Raw genomic sequence first — 23,864 nt, 5'->3', positions numbered from 1 at the left:
GGAGGTGTTGATACACTGGCTGAGTGTATTGCCATTCAGAGGGGCTTTGGCAGGTTGGAGAAATGGCCTGAAAGGAATTTCATGAGGTTCAACATAAGGAAATCCAAGTTCTGCATATGGGAAGGAATAACCCTGTGCATCAGTAAATACTGGGGACTAGCCAGCTGGGAAACAGCTTAGCAGAGAAAGTGCTGGGTGTCCTGGCAGACAACAAATTGAAGAAGAGCCAGCAATATGCCCTCATGGCAGAAAAGGCCAGCAGGTCAAAGGTGGTGAAACCTCCCTTTAGCCCCAGTCAGACCCATCAGGAGTGCTGGGTCTAGATCTAGGCTCCCCAGTGCAAATAGGACACAGACTTGCTGAAGATGTTTCAGGTGTTGAGATATTTGATATACAATAAAAGGCTGAGAGAGCTGTGTCTGCTCAGTCTGGACAAGAGAAGGCTCAAGTGGGACCTCATCAGTGTGTATGAATACCTGAAGGTGGGAAGTAAAGAAGATGGAGACAGACTCTTCTCAGTAACATTCAGTGACAAGATGTTGTGGTGTAATGCAGCAGGCAGCTAAGTATCCCACAGCTATTTACTCAATGCTTCCCCAACCCAGTGGTTGGGAGAGAATTGAAAAAAATAAAATAAAATTGCAAAAACCTATGGGTGGAGATAATGCCAGTTTAATACAAAAATGAAGAGGAAAAAAAAAAAAAAGTGATGGACCGCACAATTGCTCCCCACAAGCCAACCAGTGTCCAACCTGCTATACCAAACCTAGCGTAGCAGGGCAGCAGGAGAAGCTCAAAAGTTCTTGATTTAGTGTAAGCACCACTCTGCAACAACTAAAACAGCAGTGTGTTATCAACATTATTTTAATCCTAAATTCAAAACACAGCACCATACCAGCTACCAGGAAGAAAATTAACTCTATCCCAGCCAAGGATCAAGGAAAAATTAACTCTGTCCCAGCCAGGACAAGAGGAAACAGGCATTAATTGAAATACAGGAAAAAATGTTTAAACATAAGAAAAATATATATATTTCATTGTGAGAGTGGTTAAATACTGGAGCAGGTTGCCCAGAGAGGCTGTGGTGTCTCCACTTTTGGAGATACTCAAAACCCTACTGGACACAGTCCTGGGCAACTTGTTTTGGCTCACCTTTCTTTAGCAGGAGGTTTGGACTAGATGAGCTCTGGAGGTCCCCAACCTCTATAGTTCTGTAATAAATTACGTGTTTTGGAATAACCAAACTAATTAAGGCCCCTTTCAATAAGTCACTAGCTACAGAAATCCAGCTTCATGAAGAAAATGTAGTATCACAAAATAAAAGAAAATGCTAAGCCTACTTACACTTTGGGAGGTACACCATGTGCTGAAACTCAAATTCCACACAAATTTGACAGCTTTACTCATCTTTAGTTATTTCATAATTTCTTTGGGAAAGAACTAATGAAAAATGTTGCTGAAAGAAAAAACTATGCTCCCTAAAATGTTTCAAAAAAAACATTCCTGATGAGGAAATCTACATGTTTGTTATGTTGGGTTGGAGGGCTTGCAGAGCTTCAGCTGTTACAACTATTTGGTGGTTCAGGGAAACAACCTATGATTCTTGAGCGTAACAAGTGCCTGTGTCTTTTAAGAGTAAACTCAACCATTGACACAAGCCAGAGAACAGCCTGTTAGCAAATTTCTCCTACGTGCCTTTTTGAAGAGGCAAATTCTTTTATAAAACTTTGGGGAAGTCTTTCTCAATAATTGGCTCACGTCAACACCATTTCATCTCTGAAAGATATAAAATTGCCCAAGAACAACTGCTAGATAATCCTGCTGCCTGAGCCATGGCATGTGATAGCCAGAAGCCTAGTGGGCTTTGAGCCTGCCCTTACCCCTGCCTTGTGCATGCCACAGTTTGAGGGGACTCCATAATGTTAAGGAAGAGCAGAGCCACCAGCGCAGGCTGAAGTCATTCAAGCTCCTGCGTAGTGGGGATATGAATATGCCCCCCCACTGCACATATGGATGCACTACATGCAGAGGTGCACTGGGGCCACAGGTGCAGCTCAAGAACACTGATCTGGACCAGGAGCCCCAGGGGAAAAAAGGAGGCTGAGATACAGATACAGATAAAGGAGGCTCTGGATACAGCTTAGGAGAGAAGGAACTATCAGCGGGCTGCACCTTGCCAGAAGTAAATATAGCAGCAGTGGGTACTGATCAGCAAGGGGTAGCTTTAAGCTGTTCACAGGTTTTAGTAAAGCTGGGACAGAGATTGGAACTAGGACAAATGTTCATGAACTATGCAGAAATGGACTTGGAAACACCAGCTGTTTCTCATACTCTTAACAGTTCCTGTAACCAGTTCAGCCAACAAGGGTAGGGCACTGAGATCCCGACTGCAGTTTCCCTCCCAGTTTTGTCAGTGACTTTGCCCCTCAGCTCTGTCCAAGGGTGGTGTTTCCTTTGTGCACTGGCAGAGCAGACAGCACAGGGCAGGCCAGTGAAGCCTTGACCTTTGGCCAGCCAGGGTAACGCTTCAGCTACTGCTACAGCTGTACTGCTGCTGCAAACAGGAGTGTCAGCCCAAAATGACCCTCTTTCTGGAAAAATAAAAAATAAAAAATGAAAACAAACAAACAAACAAAAAACAGAAGTTGCTTAGAAAACCCAAACTTTTGTTATGATTGATTGCATGTTGTCCCAGTGTCTTATGTACTGTTTCGTGAGGTGCCAAGGGTCATGAGAAACCACTGGTAAAAACAAGAATAAAGATAAGGTCGACTGCAACTGTAGCTATTTTCTGCACCATGCCCAAAGTCCTGTAAACACTTAATTTGCAGCCGGTATAGAGCAATGGAAAGTGAACAATGCAGGAGAGAGGATATTGCATTCCCTCGCTAAGGGAAAACCTAATTTCTAGGGTTCTCCAAGCTAACTCTGCCTGCCCCATATGACTGTATTATTTCACAGGAGTAACAACATGCCCATTCATGTTGATTGTCCTTCATTTGTTTTTCTTATTAATGGTTGTCTTCTGAATTCAAATTATCCTCTAGTACTATGATTTTCCCTTGCCCAACGTGAATCAGCAGGGATCCATAAGCTGCAAATTTCTACCAGCACAAACTACAGAACTGATCGCTGTCAGGAAATAAATTGAGTCTCTGAGGACATCTTTCTTCTAATTACACAGATAGAGAGGCAGCAGAGAACAAGCAGATGGGATCAAAGTCCTCTCCCTAAAACAAGAGAAAGCCCCATTCCCCTTATCTTAATCGTGGCATCAGCAAGTTTCTCTGACTAATTCCCCTGCTGTTCATTACAGCTATGCCCAGCAGACAGAAAACACCTGGCACAGTGCTGGCGGTGACTGCCAGTTCCTGAGAGGACAGCTATCTTTATTGGCTACCTTAAACATTTCCTGGTTTACAAAAGTTGTTCTGAAGGTGGTGCTCCAAAGATTCATGACAAACCTCTGGGCAACCATAACTCTGAGCTAATGAAGATTTATTTTTCATGAGTTCTAGTTTGCCTAACACATATTTAACTGAGCTGCCATGACCTGCTCAAAGGAGCTCTAAATTTGTTGTGTGCTAGAACTGAGCCTAAAACAAGGAGCAAAAAAGATGCTAATTTTCTACAGGAAGATTCTGAGCTCTGGCTTTATTGAGCAGATAAACCCGGTTATAGATAAACAACCATAGTCTGTTGGCTGCTGCAGATATCTAATACACTAATTAAATGAGAGGCTAAATGAGTCAAGCTTTTATTATGAGGGAAACTTAAAATATCCAAATGGTATGCTCTCAGGGAAAAAATTGTTGGCTCTCATTATGTTATTTCAAAGATAGTTCAGCACAGAGAAACCAAATCTTACTGCATTTTTTACATATATTCCTCATATTCCTCGTGCAATTCTGCATATAGAAGAGCTGTAAAAATGCTAAGCATTATAAGCACTAATTCCCAAAAAGTTTGAGATAAAAAGGGAACAATTCTTGCTGTCACATCTAAATACTCTTATCAGCTGGATGTTAAGAAACGACTGATATCAGTATGTGAGTAATTAAAAGCATTTTTAGAAAGAAGCCTACCAGACTTTCTTCTGCATATACACATGGAGCTATGTAGTGCAAGTCATGTTATCTACACAACATAAACATTCATATGGCATAAGAATGAAGGGTTTTGAATCTCTCAATTTATTTATTCCTGATTTTATGACAGTTAAACTTTGAAATCAGACCTGAGTGGAACTCCCTGAACTTTGGTGCCATATCAGGTTTTGAACTCAAAAATCTGCAAAACACCAAGTTCTGTTTCTGGAATTTTGATGCTGAATTCAACCTTTCATCAGCCCTCTGCCTGCAGTGTCTGTCAACTACAACTTATGTTTGCTTTTTCTCTTTTTTGCTTTCTGCTTTTTTCATCACAGAATTCTCATTCCTCTCTCTTAAAATACAAATAGTTAAATAGCACTTTCAAATTAAGGTCTTCAAATGAGAATGGGAAGCAAGAAATCTGTTTTTTTACACAATTTTTCTTTTAAAAAATCCTTACAGATACGACTAAACTTAAAGTTCTCTGCAACTATCTGACATCAGGAGTCAACTGGAAATATTTATTTAAAGCCATGACATATTTTGTATGACCTTGAATTAATTTTTGCCTTGCTACTTTCAAATTAATTATGTTACACACATGAGACTCCTCCTGGCACTTTGCTAACATCTGGATGTTCTTGTTATGTATTTTGTCCAGAACTCTGAATGCTTTTTTGGACCAAGTGATTATTTCCCTGGATAAGTTTCTACTCGGGTGAACTTTCATTGTTTCTGTCGTTAATTTGTCCCTTCTTACTACAAGGAAAATTTCATTTAATGCTTACATAAATGTAAGAGGAGTATTAACTACCGTTAAGCTTCTGTTGTGGTACCTGGAAAAAAAAAAACAGGTGTCAAAGAAATAATAGCTGCAGCTTTGTTAAGAAAGACCAGTGAACAATTTACACCCAGGACTTACTGTGCTATTTTTCCTCTACTCAAATTATTAATTTGTGGTCTGTCAATTTTACTGTTTCACATTGAGAAGGGGTGTATTTTCCTCTAGCTTGATTCAGATCTCTTTTCTGGTATAAACCAAATCTTTCTTCCTTCTACAGTCAGAAAACTATTTTCAAATAAAAACACTGAGTGTACGGGTGCTGTTTTATATTTGAAAATGTGAAGAAGCAATTTTTGACGTGGGGAAAGAAAAATCTGCAAATAATGAAATAACTGAATTTTAACAAAAAATAATATTTCTCAGAAAACACCATTTGGGTTATTTGCATCCATTAGCTGCAACTTTTTAGGTGTTAGGTTAGGGTTATGTCAGTTGTTTTAAATGTTTCAAATTCTAACATTTTAAGAAGGTAGTTTTAGCAGAAACACCCTTAGTGACTGTGTTCTCTCAGATCCCACAAGAGAAGACTCCTGAAGCAGATTGCAGATAAAGAGATCCAGCAATCCTGGAGTTATGAAGCCTATTTAATCTCAATAAATTGGCATCATTCTTGGTCATATAGTAATGTGGAAGCTACGAAGTAGATCAAACAGTTGATTAAGTAACAAAGATTTCCAGGAAAGAAAAGTAACTCCAACCAGTGCTGGTGTTTACAGTTTATGCAATACAACAGAAAATTTTAAAGCAGATGAAAAGGAAAGGGAGAAAGCCCAAATATCTGAATGTGATTACCTGGAAAAGCTTTGCAGTATGTAAATACAAGTTCAGCTTCTCGGACATAATATTGTGCCTGTGGAAGTTAAATTTAGAAAATAGAGTGCTTATATGCAAAAGCTTGTTCAAAAATTTTTGAACCATTTCTTTCAAGGTTTTGAATAATATTCAACTGTTCAATGAAGTTATTTTCTGAACTAAAACAGAGTAGTCTGTTTGTGGATATGAAACGATTCTTCCACATTGTACCAAGTGTCACTTCTGACAGCTGTGATGCATACCTACATGTATGTCAGCAAGAAATAGCAGCTACACTGACCACAGAGGCAACTGAGCTCTTGTGTTTGGCTATTTCTGAAATTTTCAGGATGTTTGTAATTCTTTGTCGTAATAAAAACATTCACTCACTTTGTGTTCCTTTAAGTGAAACAGTAGCATTAGCCCTCTTTATTAGTTGAAAAATCATTGTGTGGTCTTCTGTTACTAAAGCTAGTTGATTCTCTTCCACTTTCCTCTCTGCCAGATTATAGATAGTGTCTTATATTAAGTCCTTTCATAATGCTGTTTTCCAGATAAAGAGCTCCTGTAGTAACTATGTGCATACTACATGATTGAAGAAGGAAGCAGAAGCTGCCTGTTTTGTGCATATGTGAAGAAGTGGCCTTCTTTCTATCACAAGATGTGATGTATGTTGCAACTTAGTTTGTCATCAGCTGGTCCAGCTTTTCTGATATACTGGTCCACCTCCTGCCACTTAAATCCCCAAATGTTGACTATCACCTGCAAGAAAGATTATATTTTCCTGTATCTGTTCTAAAAGCCAGTAGTAAAATAAACAACTCCAGTCTAAACTGAAGTGTAAATTTTTGAATAAATATCTATACATATATATGAAGAGGCTTATTAATAAACTGCATTGTGCTGAGGTAGGATTGCACTGTTCTATAACAATGCTCATATAATTAAATTATTTGATAATACCAATTAAAAATCCTCACTAAAATGACATTAGATGTGCCTTCACCTCACTTTACTTCTCATCCATATATACTGTTGTAAATTGGATTGTGCTGGGTAGGAAATGAACCAGTGACATATAAAGAGAATTGGCTAACTTCCCACTCTCTGTGTTTAGTTACATTTGTAGGGAATATAAATCATCCACAGATTCAAATGAATGTACAAGTGTACTTCCACTCACGGTATTCAATTGTGCTTCAACAAAACAGCAAAATGAGTATTAGAAATGTTCTCATCTTGTGTGCATCACAGTGGCTGTATACGGTACATAAGAACAATAATAATGAAATACAATAAAGCACATCATAGACTAGACAAGATCGCTTTCACTTGATTTAATGAGGCAATAATAATAAGGTAAGACAATTTAAATCATATATTACTAAAATTCTCCATTCTGAAATGAATATTAATGCCACAATGGGTCTCTGAGTTGCAGCTAACTGTTTATGATGACACAGCATGCTCCACTGGTTGATTCTAAAACTTGTAGGAAAATGCTAAAGCCACTTTATATTGTAAACCATATACCTATAGCAAAATAAAATTACTTTCAGACACAGAAATTCTTTTAACTCTTAGATGGTACAGTGCTTCATTTGTAGCAACAGTGAGACTGTGGCATAGATGAAGAAAAAGTCATAGATCCAGAACTGAAGACTTTACTTGTGTAAGCCCATTTGCCTAAATGAAAATTGTTGGGGTTGACATCAGGAACTCTATCATTATAATACTAGAAAAATATATTTAAATTACTTCACAATAATGAATTGAGTGAGAAACCTAATCCCAGCAGGATGATGATTTCCTTTCATAAGGATTAATAATATCGCATCACTAATGATGATTTTGTATTCAAAATTATTTCATGCTGGCACAAAATCTTTGGAGGGGGACAAATCTCACAAGTATGCATTTTATCTCCTTATCCATACCCTGTGGACTATCCATATAAAGCAGTCTGACGATCAATTTAAAGGAACTGTTGAAGCAATACTGTGCCATCTTTGTTATATGTTCCTCTTCCTGTTGTTGAGTGACTATTAGTAATTAATTAGAGTCTCATGTCATAAATCCTTTTTTCCCTCCATTTTGATCTTTTATCATGAGCTTGCGGTTTGACATCGGTTAAGCAGCTCAAATACCAACCAAAAAGAATCCTAAAAAGGCAAAACAGGGTACCTCAGGGCAGACTCTTACACTGCTAGAGCCCCAGCAACCACATATATATCTGTGGATCCACCGTTTGATATGACCTTGTCCTTCCTCTATTCAGTTGAGAAAGTGAGGGCACTCATTGCTCCCACAGTCATAGACTTCCACCAGGCAGGACCTTTACCAGGGCTGTTCATTTCCTACCAGGCACAGGAGCTTCTCCCAAACAGATCCAGTGGCAGAGTGAAGGCCTAGTGTCACTTCTCTCAGTGCCACTGTTAGATATCTTCCACACTGCTAAAAGAGAATAACCACTCCTTGTGTCTGGCCACAATGCCAATTTTACACAATTGACTAAGAAAATACATATGGATACCAGATGATTTGGGGCAGCTAGGCAGAAGGGGAGATGGGAGTAGCTGCTATATAAACCTTACAATTTCAAGTACTATGACAAATCTTGAAAATTTCCATTTTCATAATGGTAAGAAGTCTGTTCTTCCATGTCTTGAGTTATTTGCTTTTGTTTTCTCCATTCCCTTCTCTGTACTTCACTGTTTTGACTGGTAGCACCATACATTTTCTTTGGACTTACAAAAGTTTCATTGTTCATCTCAGTTTCTTCAGCCAGTTCATCTTGATCAATTATGCCACATTTCTCTTCATTGAGATTTTCAGGGTCAGCCCATTCCTGCTTCTCCCCAGAAGCAAAGATAGCATAGAATATCACTCCACTGTAATGCACCAAGGCTGCAATCAGAAAGACGTTTTGCCATTCTTCACGCGTCTGAAAGAACAGTGCAGGTCTCATTAAGTTTGCAGTAAAAAGAAATGTTAATGTGTGAATTGGACCATGAATTAGCACATACTGAACAATGACTGTGATCATTGTTTGATTCCTGATGTTACAAATAGAAAAAAAATATGGGGTGTATTGTGAAGATTTTTTATTTCATAATAATGGCTAATACAATAGCAAAATGTTGGGTTCTGTTATTTTGGTTTTTGTTTGCATACTTTTTACTACAGTGAAAGTTCTCTCTGCAATGTGAAACATTCATGGAGTTGGAAAAGCTGAGCTCTTACTAACAACTGAGTTAATCTTAATCACAAATCAGTGATTGCTTAGGAACCCTACCAGAGTTGCATTGCAGAGGAGTTTCCCAAGTCAGCCCCGTAATCATTTCCTAGTAGAACAGATACATTGCAGAGACTCAGCCTGAGGTGGTAAAAAATAATATCTCCCTACACAGACAGTTAGTTTTTAATAGCTGAGAATCTGGCCCCTGTACTGTTGTAGAAGTGGACTTTTAAAATAAAAAACAACAACAGAAAGAAGCTGCAGAGATTGATGATGAAATGGAGTTCCCAGGAAGCTTTGAAATGTCTTAACTTTTGCTGTATAATGTAATCCTTCCTAGAAGACATGGAGAATTGTTACCTTATGTTTTGTCATTGCACCAACAATGAGTGGGCACACCATGCCTGACAGCGTCCCCACGCCATTGGAGATCCCCATCAGAATGCTGGCGTAACGCGGGGCTATGTCCAAGTGATTCACGTTGAATCCTACAACATGTAAGAGAAATAGTCAACTTTGTGCAACCAAGCCAGCAGGGTTTTCTCCAGCCATGCTGGCTGAACAAGCCTGAAACAAGTGGTAAAACACATATAAGAAGGGTAGTATTTTCTTAATGATAAAGATGGAAGATATGTTGTAACTCTTTAACTTTTTTCAAACACCCTTTTTTTCTTCACCAATGGGGACCATGTTGTGTAGAAAATATAGCTTGTTCTTGCTTCTTGGTAGTGGGAAGTCCCATTTTATACTGAAACAATGCACTCAGCAAACATTTTCAATTAGGGAGTGAAGGTCTGATGTTTGTTTGTCTGATGTTTTTAAAAAGTTTTTATTTATGTAGTAGTGTTCTTAAACATATTTTCCTATTCCTTAAAGAATATTTTAACAACATACTGAAACAAACAAACAAAAGGCCAACAACAAAATCAGGATATAAAACAGTAAGAAAAATAATTACCCTAACTATAGCATATCTTCTGGGTAAATATTTCATTAAGAAATAAAAACAAAGAGTGAAAATCAGCTCAGATAATAATCGTGCTTTAGGTAATGAAAATTAGTCATATGAACCATGGATGATCACAGGAAAGGGTGATGAATTCCAGATTCATGTGATTAAGTACAGTAAAAAGCTGCATGCTGGGAAAATTCTACAATAAAAACTGATTGATAGAATTGGCCTGCCAAGCATAAACCTCATAACTGAGTAGCACAACTATTTCCCATCTGTGTAAGCTAAGACTGAACACCAGCAGTTATTTTGCTGGTCAGTTTTGTTCAGTAGGTCCATCTCCTTGTCATTTTCAAGCTGATGGGCTTCCATTTTCATAAGAGTTATGTTATTTTTAATAGCAGAGGTAGTGGTGGAGCTACAAAGTCAGTCTGAAACTGGTAAGCCCCATGCAACCGGCAGAAACAGCTGTTCTGGAGAAGGGGTGGTTATAGGACACAACAGAGATGGAACAAGCCTAGAAAGAACAAACTGGCAGCTACAGTTGGCCGTGGGGTTGCAAGCAATACCCTTTGAGTAACTATTAATTCCAGAGTAATTCTTTCTCCCTCTTGTAAAAGATACCCTTTATGGAAGGATAAGAGGTGTCCAACACCATAAATTGGCATTAGAAACCAAACAGCACAAAGCTGTTGTAAAATGGAGACAATATAGAGCAGGTTCTTTCACAGATTCATGTTCTACATGCAACATGTTTCATAGATACAGAAATAAATTATTCCTGATCTAGGAAATAGTAGGGTATACCCCATAAACAGCCATGCTAAGAGGAAACACAATAATAGAAATTATGATAGTGACAACAGTAACATCACTTTTATTATTATTAATAAAATCAATAGTAAGATTATTCTTACCTGAAATTGCAAAGCCACTGAAACCTACTGCTAACACCAGAAAGGAAATAGCCACGCCTTTTGTATGAGAATAACCAACCACCAAAAGCAAGGTTGCTTCCATTCCAAAGCCTTCAAATTAAACACATGGGAATAAATTACATTCTAATTGCTATTAGTCACAGAGATACCATTAAGGTCTAGCCAAAATAGTAGCTTAATATGACTCAAAGTTATGTCATATCTTAAAGCTATTCTTGAACATACTTGTCAGCCTTGTGGATTCGCAGGAACATTTAAATATTTATTGTGGAGAATATACTTGCAGGACATTTTAATTTTTTTGTTGTTGTTCAGAATATACTTTTTACTCCCTGTTGTTGTATAAATGACCCAAGGAACAGGGGAATTTAATTCATCGAGCAGTAGAGAGAAACGATGAAAAAGTGATTCTGTGAAAAGCACTGTAAAATTCACAGAACAAAACACATAACAGGGTAAGGAGAAAAATACATTTTGCCTTCAATTTCTTATGGGTGTAGTGATGTGACAAGTTCTTGGCAGATGGAACAAAGGAGTATTTTTCAGATAAGTGTTTCATCAAGACAATAGGACATGCCTGGGTGTCACAGGCAACTTCTAGTCTTTGGCATTACTGGAAATTATAATTTTCTAATATGTATTATGATCCTTCTGTTTATTTTTTTGAATGACACTGAAAGTACTCCCTGAAAATACAATGAATAATGAGAAAATGAGAATTCTTTGTGAAGATGTATTGCCAAACTGTGTGGCATCTCTAACTGCAGGCATCTCTATTTCAGGCAGCCTATGCCATCCATAAATAATGTAAGCCAGGATCTGGCAGAGGAGCATAACTCCACAGGCTATCTGGCTTCAAATTTTTGCTCTAATTTAGTATATCCCAGTTACATGCAGATGTCATTGATATTTCAGTTCTAGTGACTGATCTAGAAATAAATTATTTTGTGCTGAGTAAAAATGAGTCAGTCCATCCCCCACTTTTCTTTTACATGACATCTCCAGCCTAAATTTGTCAGTGGGCTCTGCTGGAAGTAGCACACAGGAACACAGCCAGTTAATGCAAAGCTGTAACCACTAGGAAGGGGTCTCTCCAGCACCACAGGACATGGCTAGCTTAGTTGATATAAATTTGCAGAATGAGACCTATGTTATCAGAATCTCATCTGAGTGAGTCCTTATTGCCTTTCTTATTATTAACAATGCATATTGCCTCCTCCCTTTTTAAAAGGATGTGCCTGATGAGTAAGGATTTACAGCATGAGGACATCTAACATCAGCTCTCCATTAAATGTCTCAGATTAATCAACTGCAAAAGTGAACTAGAATTTTTTCTCTAATTACAATAAAATGTGGACCAAACTATGATATCTGCATCAGGTGAAGCACACAACTGTAATATTGTATTTTCAGAATCCAGCAGTACCTCCACAATTCATGACCTTCCTTACAGTGGTAGTGGTTAAAATCTTCCTGCTCCGTAAGAAGTCAGCTAGCTGCCCTCCAATGGGCACGATGATTGTCATGACCATGTGGGGAACTGCAGACAAAAGGCCAACCTGCAATTAGACAAATAAATGCTTAGTGCTCATATACTTCCTCAGGATTTAGGAGGAAAAGATCAGGAACTGTTTCTCTTTTCTTCACATTTTTCTCCCCTCCCTTAGACACATTTTTAGCATGCATCTTTGTGTGGAGTATGGACCCTTCCTCCAACAGGACCTGCAAACAAAACCTGGGTGAACTTAGGCTACCTTTATCCCAGCTTTAAGGATTTCTAGGAGCTTGAGGGACTCCATCATGCTCCCATCCAGGCAGTACCAGCTTTTCTCCCAGCTATTTCCCAGCTCTGAGTCCTTGTGCCTATGCAAGGGGCACAAGAAAAGGACCCAAGCTATAATAAAAAGAAAGAATAGAACTCATCTAAAAAGTCTGGAGCTGGTGCTCCAAAGTAGTTTTTCCTCTTTCCAACGACCAGCAAAAGAGCACAAGTCTGGTTTAATTTAGCTAGTAAGATGCTCAAAGCAGGGTGGTGTGAATGTCTCCTCATGGCTCAGGAGGAGAAGCCAGAGCACAAGTGAGAATCTCACCTTAGAAATATCATGCACTATCCCTGCTTTCCAGTGATTGCAGTAAAGACTTGCATAGAGAACTGTTAACATTTTCTTTTGTAGATACCAGAAAACCCTTCCTTATGTGTTCTATGTTAGACTGTTCTACCTCAGTTTTGAACTGCTTTTATATATTTTTATTATTCATGTTCTTAAAGAACGCCTTTCTGCATAACACATCTCTCTCTGTTACCTGTCACTATTTTAATGAAGGTAGCACCTGCACATTGTGTAGGCAACAAATGAATATTCAACATAAAACACAAAAATATTAAATAATTTTACAAATAATTAAGCATACTTTTGAAGTCGTGCATGTTCTTCTACTCTTGTGAGATTAGGGCATATTGTTGTTCATCTTCTCTCATTTTCTAGCAAAGGATTCTTACTTTTACTATTAGCTCTGGTACTTATCCCATATACACCTAAGGACTTTGTTTTGCAAAAATTTAGTGGCCAGCATGTCATCATCTAGAGGTTTTTCTTTGAAGAAGTAATTTAGTGGGAAGTTTGAGTTTATTTTCTAAGATGTATAGCCTCCTTATACTGACACTGAGTCAGTTTTACATTAGTTTTTAATTAGTGAACACTAGCATTTATGAAAGGGAATTCAGAATAAACAAACCCATTTTGTCTCAATAGCCCTTTTCTTCATACTAGTGTTGCACCTGGCCATTCAGAGCATCATTGCTCTGAATAAATAATTTATTGTTATATTGAACCAATATAGTGCTATCCTGAAATAATTTATAACACAGTCAGTAGTTTTTTTTAAAGGAAAGTTGGAAAAACTTTTCTGGAACAATCATTTTTCATTCCTCATTCAAGCTCTGAAGAGGTAGTATAGGAACACTGTCTTTAATGAAGTGGCAGGCAATATCAATCCATGCAAAATTTGACCCCTGATTGTCAATGAAATGTAATCAAAAACAAAGAACAGGAGGATAAAAGTTGCCTGGCAAGTAACACTAAACAAAATGTGCATTTCTCTTTACTTACCTGGTGTTTTTCATGATGTGTTTCTTTTTTATCAACAAAAGTAACTTTCCAGTTCTTTCTTTTTGCTAAGAATTTGATGCTAACAAGATTTCATATCTATCAGATCAGTAAAAGTATGCCATCCCAGCTACTAGGAATAATCTACTGAAATTGCTCAAGAGGGATCTGGAGATCCTCAAGCACTCTGCATCTCCTAAGGTGGGGTCTAAAGGTCACTGCTTCATCTCAGATGTTTACCTTGCTTATTGCAAATCCAAAGACTTCTTCAAAGTAAGCAGGCTGACTTATAAGGAGCAAATAGAAGGTCCAGCTTCTGCAGAAGTTTGCCACAATGATTGCATAAACTGGCATTGAAGTGAAAAATCTTTTCCAGGGAGTACTAAATTTCTAGGAAAAACAAAACAACGACAACAACAACAAAGGCATTTTTGAGTATGCAGAAGGCAGAATGAAGAGATTAGTATCTTTTATTATCAGGACTATCCGTTATATTTCATCCAATTTACAATGTAAGTGGATAAAAGGATATGTCCTGAATTAGTGGCAAAAGAGAGGCAGAGAAACTTTCTTGGAATAGATAAGATTTTTAGGATGACTACTTTACTATTATTGTTGTTCGCTGAAATTACAAATGATCTTCTGAAATCCCGTTGCTGGGATAACAGGATCAATCAGAGTCAACGTAAACTAGAGAAAATATTCTGCTGTTCCCAACATTTTGACATAATGAGGTTTCAGCAAAGGGATTATGAAAAAAGTTTAGCTTTTCCAAGCTAAAATAAAACAACTGGTAGTGCAGCAGCAGGCAACTTCAACCTAATTCATTTCATTCAGCAAAAAAAATCTGTGGCAGGGAATTTAATTTATATAACTTCTTTTTGGTGTTTCCACTTTCTATTTATGCTTCAGTATTCCATACAGCAGGAAAATAAATAATAAAATAAAATAAATAAAATAAAATAAAATAAAATAAAATAAAATAAAATAAAATAAAATAAAATAAAATAAAATAAAATAAAATAAACACTTCAGATCCCTATCCACTTGAAATAGAATTGAAACCAGAAATTAAACCAAGTAACTGTGGCAATATACATTAGTATTCACCTTTCATTAAAATTGTAGTGTTCTACAAGCAACAGTATGCCTGCAGGCATGTGTGAACACATGATGGTGCTACTAGTGTCCTCTGCAGTAAAACCACTGTACAGCAAGAGCAAAAGCATGACTGGAAACAAGTGTGTGTGTCTCCGAATAAGGCCTGAGTAACTTCAGCCAATTTTCAGGAGCATGCCCAAAAGGAGTCTGATACTTTATACTTTCACCAAGATTGTTATCCAAAACATGTACAGGAAAGAGTTTGGAGTTATTTTTTTTTTCATAATGTTCAAGACTAAAAGCCAAGAAGGAAACATGTATCAAGAAATATCTTTGGTTTTCACATCTAGAAAAAAAGTGTAACCTAAATGGAGAGAAGTATGATAGGAAAATAGGATTTTGCTTTTAAGTTGGCAGGATCTTCCAGGATCTTCTTGGAAAGAGAAGTCTTAAAATAACGCACTGAGGTACTGTGAGAGAGAGCAGGGCAGAAATCCTTGCCTGAGCTCTCAGTCATCCTTGGCAGGAACCCAAAAGGCAGCTGGATAATTTAACAACTGGATGCAGCTTCTTATTTAGGTATTTCCATAAAGTGTTTGGTTTTTTTTTTTTTTTTTTTTTTTTTTTTATCAAACTCAAGATCAGGAGATCAGAGTTTGTTGTTCCCTGCTCTCCCCACTCATTTCCCCTCCCCAGATTGGAGGTGCTCTATAAGTCAAGAGACGAAATAGCACTACATGTTTTGCCTGTTACTGAACTTGTCCAGCTGCATGAGCTTGATCCTGCAAATTTCATTAGATGAAAAGCCTCTAAACATCAACACAAATAGCTTTGCTGTTCTTATGAAGCTGACAGTATCCATCCCATTATATGCTAACATTGTGCAAAGTGCTCATAAATTATAACCAGCCACTAAAAAGCTTTTTTTTTTTTTTACTTACGTTTGCACTAGCTAGGCTAGCTCCTTCTCCAATACTTGTTTCTATATATATTCTTTCTTCACTGGTTATTGTTGGATGTGCAGCAGGGCTCTCATAGGCATGAAGCAGCCAAAACAAGTACCAAACTATCCCAAACATTCCTGGAGAGGCAGGAAAAGCAAAGCTTGGTTTTAAAAACCAATAAAGCCATACTTCAATATCTATAGGCATTGAAGTTTGTTTCAAGAGCTAATTAAACCAAGTCTGCATAGAAAATATGCTCAGAGAAGGAAGAAAAAATGATTCCCAGCTCTGTATATTGTACGCCTGTTTGCAAAGCATTTGAATATTCTATCACTCGTATGACATGGCACATGTGGAACAGAGAAAAGGCAGAAGCAAAGTTTCATGTGGGACCAGGAGACTCATTTTAACATGGTCACACTCTGTGTACAAGGATTTCACAATCAGATTTCAATGGCAAATCTTATGGTGCATTCTGCGTCTACAGAGAAGACAGAGAAAACCCGACTCAGCCACATGGGGCAGATTTCTCAGAGCATGTTTCAGAGGCATTAGGCTCCCCACTGGCAGCACATGCATGTAGTGTGTGCTCTGGGACACGTAACACTTCAGTGCTTGTGCTATGGAGCAACCTGCACAACTGCATCCAGTCCTGTCACTGGGTGACCATGGGCTGTAGTTTGGCCTTTAGAATTTTAAAACACAATACAACAGATTATAAAACAAAAATTTTAAAAGCTGCAATAAGTCGAGAATGAAGTGGAAGACCCATTTGTAACCACTCCTCAGAACGACTTTGATTCATACCTGTTACACAGACTTAACAAAACTGCTGGCAGTACCAGTCTAGGAGCAGAGATCCTTTATGTTAAGCAACTCACCATAAATATAAAAGACCGATGACCATCCTATATATTGTACTAGCACACCTGCCAATGGCATGGCGACCACTGCACCTGCATAAGACCCTGGGGAGAAAAAGAGTGAAGAAAACATGTCAGCAATGATAGATGAGCCAGTCTTCACTATAGTCAGTATAGGCAGAGGCACACAGGGGCAGAACTGGAGGGATGCTTCTGTTTGAGCAGCATCTTGTGAACATACATGCTAGGATATGTCATAGAAATGTGAAATTTTTCTTGGGATGGTGAGAAAGACACCCTCAGTAAGGTGGGATCACCTGTCTCATTTTGCAGCTAGAAGGACTGTGCCCTTGAAGTGGGTAAATGGGATTCACAAAGCTGACACAATCATACAACCATTCAGGCATAAGTTTTGTAAGCTGAAGAGGGGAGTCCCTCCTAATCCCGAGGCACAGAAGGTAAAGTCCAGAGAAGGCAGCAGACCAAGTTTCAGAAGCCGTCTTGGTGTCCAGAAATCCCGATGGCTGCGGAGATGCTGAGAAGCTTGTATTGTGGCTCTAGCCCCACCACCCAACAAGCACCATGAGTGGCAGGAGCATTCAGACCAACCCTGAGTCTGTTTAACCATGTTTAGTTCATGTAGGCAGCATGGACAAACAGCTGGAATATATAGCCAAATATTGTCAGGAAAAAAATAAAAAAAAGTGGGCTGTGCCAAGCTTTTCAGATTGGGAAATATGTAAAACTGGTGAAACATATTGCTGAGTGACTTGCAGAAAGTGCTGAGTATTTAAATGCTTGGCAAGGAATTTCCATGAAGATCCAAATGTGAATTTATGTGATCTGGATATTTGATTTCAGTTCAAAACAATGCCAGTGGCTTCATATATGAGATGTATTGCTTTGAATTATTCCAGAGAATCAGATAGTTGTGTTTTTGACATTATTACATGCTTTGTTAATGAACACCTTTAACCTAAAACTGCTGGCAAATGCAGAGGAACACCTCACTCTCTTCTTCAGCAAATACTTCTCTGCAGTCAGAAGTGACCCTTCTCCTTTGTCTCTGTGTAAGTCAGTGTTCTTGCAGCAGTAGCAAAGCCCCAGGCAAGAAAATAGATAATCAGGGAATGTGTTCCTAATTTTTTCATTGTTCCTCTTCACCTTTCAAGTGTAAGAATTGGTGCTCTGTAGCAACTAAAATGGGTACTGAGCTACAAAGAGGATCTTTCTCTACCCAGTGCTAGGAATTCAACATTGAGGGTGGAGGAGTTTTTTTGGACTGTTCTTATGCAGTAATTTGAAACTCCTAAATAATCGCTATATCCTGGAGTTATGTGTAGAAAAATACAATTCCCACATTATTAAAGAAGGCTTTTTTCACATTTTACTCTTCTTTTTATCATTCCACATGTATTTTAATGCTGTATTTTCCCAAGTCTTCCAGTTCCACTACTAATGGACAGTAGCAGTTTTTCCTGCGACTCTTTCATTTTCTATTGAATATTATCTCTAACAGACATTTATCTACAGGTGGCTTTACCGTACCACCTACATTTGTTTTTATTGTTTTCTATTCCTCCATTCTGACCTGCTCACTCTTCAAAATCTTACTGTTTCTGTTTTTTCTTCAGTATTATTAGATACCGGCTCACCTGTCCAATTTCACTTTTACAAATGGGAAAGGACACCAAATACAGATGATAAGTGTGTCTTAGAGGATAAGAAATGACAGACTGAATTAATGAGTAGTGCCTTTTCTGACACTCCCAACACAGCTCATCTGAAATTGAAGCAGAAACATTTCAGCTCTGTACTCCACATGTCTGGACCTTTTAGGGTGAGAGTGGAAGGAGTACATTTTGTTTATGCTTTATCTTCCTCCCATACAGCCATCTACACAAATCTAGCCTGGAGTCAATGAGGAGTCAATGAATACTAGCATTCACAGTTTTCCCTGGAATTAGCAGCTATGCAGGCTCACCAAAAGAAGAAATGAAAGGGCCAGAAAGGTGTGAGAGTCACAGTCATTTTTCCTAGCAAGACAATGTGGTGGTGCAGAGTGTCCTGCAGCATCTCTTTTCAAAAATTTCTACCCAGGGAATGGAATTAAAAGAGAAAAATAAAACTACTTTTTGTAGTGTGGCTGCGACCAAAAAGAGAGTATCCTTGAAGAACAAGGTGTAAACCTCAGTATTTTTCCTGATCCCTGTTCCATAACAAGGTTTAAGGCTCTTGCCAGAGGCTAGAAAGATTCCAAATGGAATGAAAGAATTTGATTTCTCCCATCTTTCCACTGGCTTCCTCTCCCCAGAGTCTTCTGAAACTTTCTACCAGCCATCTTCTAGAAAGTTGACAGTCAACATTAGAAAGGGATGCAGTAAGTAGAGCAAAGTACAAGCCTCACCAAGTCCTCAAGTCCTTTAAAATAATCAAGTGCATACTTGATTAGAAGAGTCAATTCAATACATATAACAAATAGAATCCCTGAAGATGAGCAAATGAAAAAGAAAAAAAAAAAGTGTAATTTCTCTCATCTGACATTTCTAGACTTGTTTTACTTTACTATTGGAGTCATTTTGAGAAGGATTGTTTTTAAATAATAAAGGGGGGTCATTAAAAAAAAATGTTCTTTAGCTGAATGCAAGCTAATGTGGCCATAGGCAGATGCAGCAAAAGGCAGAGAGTTTGCATTTCTCTTGTAAATCATGAAATTACTAAAATATATGTCTATATACTTTCAAATCTATCAACTTACCACAAAATGATGTGGTTGCCAACCTGCTTCTCTCCAGTGGAGGAGCCCACTTACTCCACATCCCATGGCAGGCTGGGTAGGTGACACCCTGTCAGACATTTCACACATCATGATTTGCTTTCACTGCATTTCTACTTCAAGCAGTTGCTGACACTGTCAACCTATCTAACTTTTTGCCACCATGGAACTATGTAGAAAAGGTTAAGTAAGCCTGGAAGACCTTTGTTTTTGCAGTATGAAGATGGTAAACTTACTTGAATAATAAGTCAAATGGTAAGGTGTGCTGGGGTAAAAATGCTGTTTAACATATACATGTACCATGGATGGCACGAATATTCTAAACTAGATAAAACTCCAGCACTATAAACCTAAATTATTTACCTTCTTTTAAGATAAATTTAAAAATATAAATTAGCATGATTTTAAAATATCATCCTAAAAATACCAATGGAAAAAATGAGTACCAAGTAAAACTGCAGAGAGATCAGAAAACCTGACCAAAATTTTTATGCTTTAGAACCAAATCTCTCAAAACAAAAGTGGTGAGTGTTCATACCTCCACCAGGCCTTGCAGAATTCTTACAAACATCACACAGCCATAATGCACTCTTGCTGCAGAAGGGATGAACATGTTCAGTGTAGATGTTAGAAAAATAGCTGCTCCAAATACCCTTTGGGACAAAAAAAAAAAAAAAAAAAAAGGTAACAATAGAAGAGAATATAATTATTTTCTACTTTTCAGACTGCATTTAGGTTCACTTTCAAAGACAATCTCACTGCTGCCCATCAAGTCATAAGCCATTTTATTATTAAAAGGGGGTAAGTCCCCGTAATGTCAATGCATTTTTTTCCCTGAATGAAAGAGGAGTTTAATGTACATAGAAACAAAGATTCTGAGTTTGTTTGCTTTTTCTTTATATCAGAGAACTAGACATGGGTGTTTTTATGCCACCAGCTGGTAGCTAAGCTGTTTGTATGAGACCTGAACTGTGAGAAGCACATCTATCCTTGAAAGTACTTGAATTCAGTTATATCAGTAGGGTTTAACTCAAATCAAGTAAAGCCTAATGTAAGTGCCTTTCTGAAATGTGTGAGTGCACTGATTATTTTCACTTCCTGCTGCTAAAACATAGAACAGAACAGTTTAAGATTAACTCCTTTCCAACATCAGTTCTCTAAATAATAGCAGCAAGTGTCCTTTGTAACTATGGCATAGAAGGGATGTTTCTACAAGAGGGTTTCTATGAAAAACATGATATAAACATTTTGTTATCCTGCTCAGGAAGAGCACTTCCTAGAGCTGGGTACAAGCCTAAATGCCCCTGAAGCCTGTAGCTTTTGGGAAATCATTTGCAGTTTTCCAGCTATTACCACCCATTAGAGAAACAGGCAGCAGAAACCTCTGTGTGGTAGTTATAGATCTGAGCAGCATCACTGAAACTCCAGGACAGTCAGAGGCCCTGGGATGACACTCAGAGCTGGGTCTGCCTCATTTACCACAGTCTGTGGGAGCTCTCCCTGCATGGACTTGGGGTTTCCTAAGTTTAGCCAAAGAGTGGTGCGCACTTAGTGCATTGTGTCAATAATAAACCATAGTGACAATAGACATGATGGACAGCTGGGACACAGGGAAGTCATTACAGTATGGGATGGGCTGCAAGCTTGCCAGGCACCGATGCTGAAGAGCAAGGAAAAAGCATCCCTGAGTGCTCACTTATGTTCCCTTATATAGTTCATAAAAGGACATCTGGAGAGCTGAGGCTGTTGTACCACGGAAAACACCACTGGAAACCAAGAAAGAGACTGGGAACAACCTTTTGAAACAACCATTTAAATTAATATCATTAGGAAGTTTGAGCTATATTTGATTTATCAGAATCATAGAATGCCAAGTTGGTAGGGACCCATAAGGATTTCATATATCTTCACACCTGGCTGACTGAAGCCTTTCTGTGCCACAAATGGACTTTAAAAGCTGTGTCACACACTCTCAATATCAAGAGTTCATGACTAGCATTATGTTGAGAGTCAAGAACTCCCTTGTGGCAAAGGGCCTCAGTTTCCAGCTACACTGATGCTAGCTGGCATCATGCTGCTGTTTGAGGACCATAATTCACATTCCTTTTTCAAACTGTTCAAATGCAATGATGTTGAACAAGTTCTGAATTGGCTTGCTATGCCAGTTGCATTTCAAAAATGACACATTAAGCTTCATTCTGATGTATGAATCGTATTAGATAGATATTTGATCTGAAATCATGAGATCTGGATAGTAGAAATATTTTCTCCTTTTTCATTTTTCTACTAAATACATACACAGATCTTACTATGCATAGCTATTATCATCTTCCACTTCAAAATATTTATAAACTTTCATAGAATCATAGAATCGTTAAGGCTGGAAAAGACGTCCAAGATCATCTGATCCAACCATTCCCCTACCACCAATGTCACCCACTAAACCATGTCCCTAAGCACCATATCCAACCTTGCCTTGAACACTCCCAGGGACAGTGACACTACCACTTCCCTGGGCAACCTGTTCCAGTGCCTGACTGCTCTTTCTGAAAAGAAATGTCTCCTATTTCCAACCTAAACCTCCCCTGGTGCAACTTGAGGCCATTCCCTCTAGTCCTATTACTAGTTATGTGTGAGAAGCAGCTGACTCTCAGCTCCCCATGCCTTCCTTTCAGGTAGTTGTAGAGGGCAATAAGGTCTCCCCTGAGCCTCCTCTTTTCCAGACTAAACAACCCCAGTTCTCTCAGCCACTCCTTGTAGGACTTGTGTTCCAGGCCCTTCACCAGCTTTGTAGCCCTTCTCTGGACATGCTCCAGGGCATCGATGTCCTTCTTGTATCGAGGGGCCCAAAGCTGAACACAGCACTCAAGGTGCAGCCTCACCAGAGCAGAGTACAGGGGGACAATCACCTCCCTGGTCCTGCTGGCTACGCTATTCCTGATACAAGTCAGGATGCCGTTGGCCTTCTTGGCCACCTGGTCATACTGACAGCTCATGTTCAAGGCATGAGATCCTTTTCTTCTGCACAGTTTTCCAGCCACTCTGCCCCAAGGTTTTAGCATTGCATGGGGTTGTTGTGTCACAACTTTTTATTGTCAGATTATTTTTCATTTTTTCTTTCTTTCTTTCTTTCTTTCTTTCTTTCTTTCTTTCTTTCTTTCTTTCTTTCTATAAGGATTTGGTTGTTTATATTTCAGTTTCTTTTTGGAAACATTCACAGGAAATATACATCACCTCATATTTTGAATCTGGGCTTATTATTGATAGCAGTATTAATGGTAGCATTATAGCGCAAAGAATCTACAGTCATAGATCAACGCTATTTTATCTAAATTCTGTACACCTATTGAGGAAAACAACAGCCAATGCCTAGACAGCTCATAATCTGAATGACAAGAAAGCACTTAGCAAATGAACACAAAAGCAAAGAGGCTGGGCAGGCTGACAGAGGGAAGTGACAAAGGAATGCATTTATATAGAAAGCAGTCTGAAAATCTGAAATGGCACACAAAGCCTATGATCGTATCTTGACATTTAGGAGACTGTTTTCGAAGCCAAGTAAGCATCTAGCTGAGAAATAAGTATTACTTAGCTCTCTGTTATAATCAGAGGAGAAAAAAAGTTTTGCACTTTGCCTCTTCCTCACCACTAATACTGATGTCAACTGTGTTATCATAACACAGTTAACCATCTCAGGGAACTACAGCAAATTATGTTAAAATGTAAGTTAATGAGCAAGTGGAAGAATATACCATAAGAAAGAGAACATGTTTTCTTATCCAAACAGCTAGCTCTGGGTATTGAGCTTCCAATCTTTGCTACTTAATTTAATGCCAACCAGAATATGTGTATTGTAAAAGTATGATTTATACTGTTAGAACCATACACTCTTGTGTTACTGTTTAAGAGGCTAAGTATTGTTTTCACAAATAGCCAGCATATTTCCAGCAGTTCACTGCCTTTAATCCCAAAGAATATCCCAGTTCTTTTCAGTTAATTGACATATTCTTTTCTCCTCACCACCATGATCCTTGGCCAGCTGCTACTTTTGGATTGAAACAGAATTCGCCAGCAAAAGACTCCTCTGGTCAGCAGGGTGCTGTTACTGAAAACTGATATAATGGAGTGCCTTATGTTTCATGTCTCCTTGTCACCACCAAACAATGATGAAATTTTGTTAGTATGCATGTTTGAGGATAAGCAGCAAGATAAAGGGAC

At 38.4% G+C, this 23,864-nt stretch overlaps 1 protein-coding gene across 1 annotated transcript in view; it reads right to left on the bottom strand.

Moving 5' to 3' along the window:
* Positions 1 to 7,055: 7,055 nt before the first annotated feature.
* The window catches only part of SLC17A8 (solute carrier family 17 member 8), a 28,886-nt gene continuing 12,077 nt past the window's right edge, over positions 7,056 to 23,864 (bottom strand). The window contains exons 4-12 of the mRNA XM_068668860.1: positions 20,185 to 20,299; positions 19,629 to 19,716; positions 16,889 to 16,975; positions 16,005 to 16,144; positions 14,203 to 14,352; positions 12,282 to 12,414; positions 10,835 to 10,945; positions 9,326 to 9,453; positions 7,056 to 8,671 (exon numbers count right to left, since the gene is read on the bottom strand). Of these exons, the coding sequence (XP_068524961.1) occupies positions 8,333 to 8,671; positions 9,326 to 9,453; positions 10,835 to 10,945; positions 12,282 to 12,414; positions 14,203 to 14,352; positions 16,005 to 16,144; positions 16,889 to 16,975; positions 19,629 to 19,716; positions 20,185 to 20,299 (1,291 nt within the window). The 3' untranslated portion in view covers positions 7,056 to 8,332. The remainder of the gene's footprint in view (positions 8,672 to 9,325; positions 9,454 to 10,834; positions 10,946 to 12,281; positions 12,415 to 14,202; positions 14,353 to 16,004; positions 16,145 to 16,888; positions 16,976 to 19,628; positions 19,717 to 20,184; positions 20,300 to 23,864) is intronic.

This window comes from Anas acuta, chromosome 1 (assembly GCF_963932015.1).
Source record: "Anas acuta chromosome 1, bAnaAcu1.1, whole genome shotgun sequence".
NCBI classification, from domain to species: domain Eukaryota; kingdom Metazoa; phylum Chordata; class Aves; order Anseriformes; family Anatidae; genus Anas; species Anas acuta.
The sequence above is the reverse complement of the archived record's forward strand: the minus strand, read 5'-3'. Positions and strand labels throughout refer to the sequence as shown.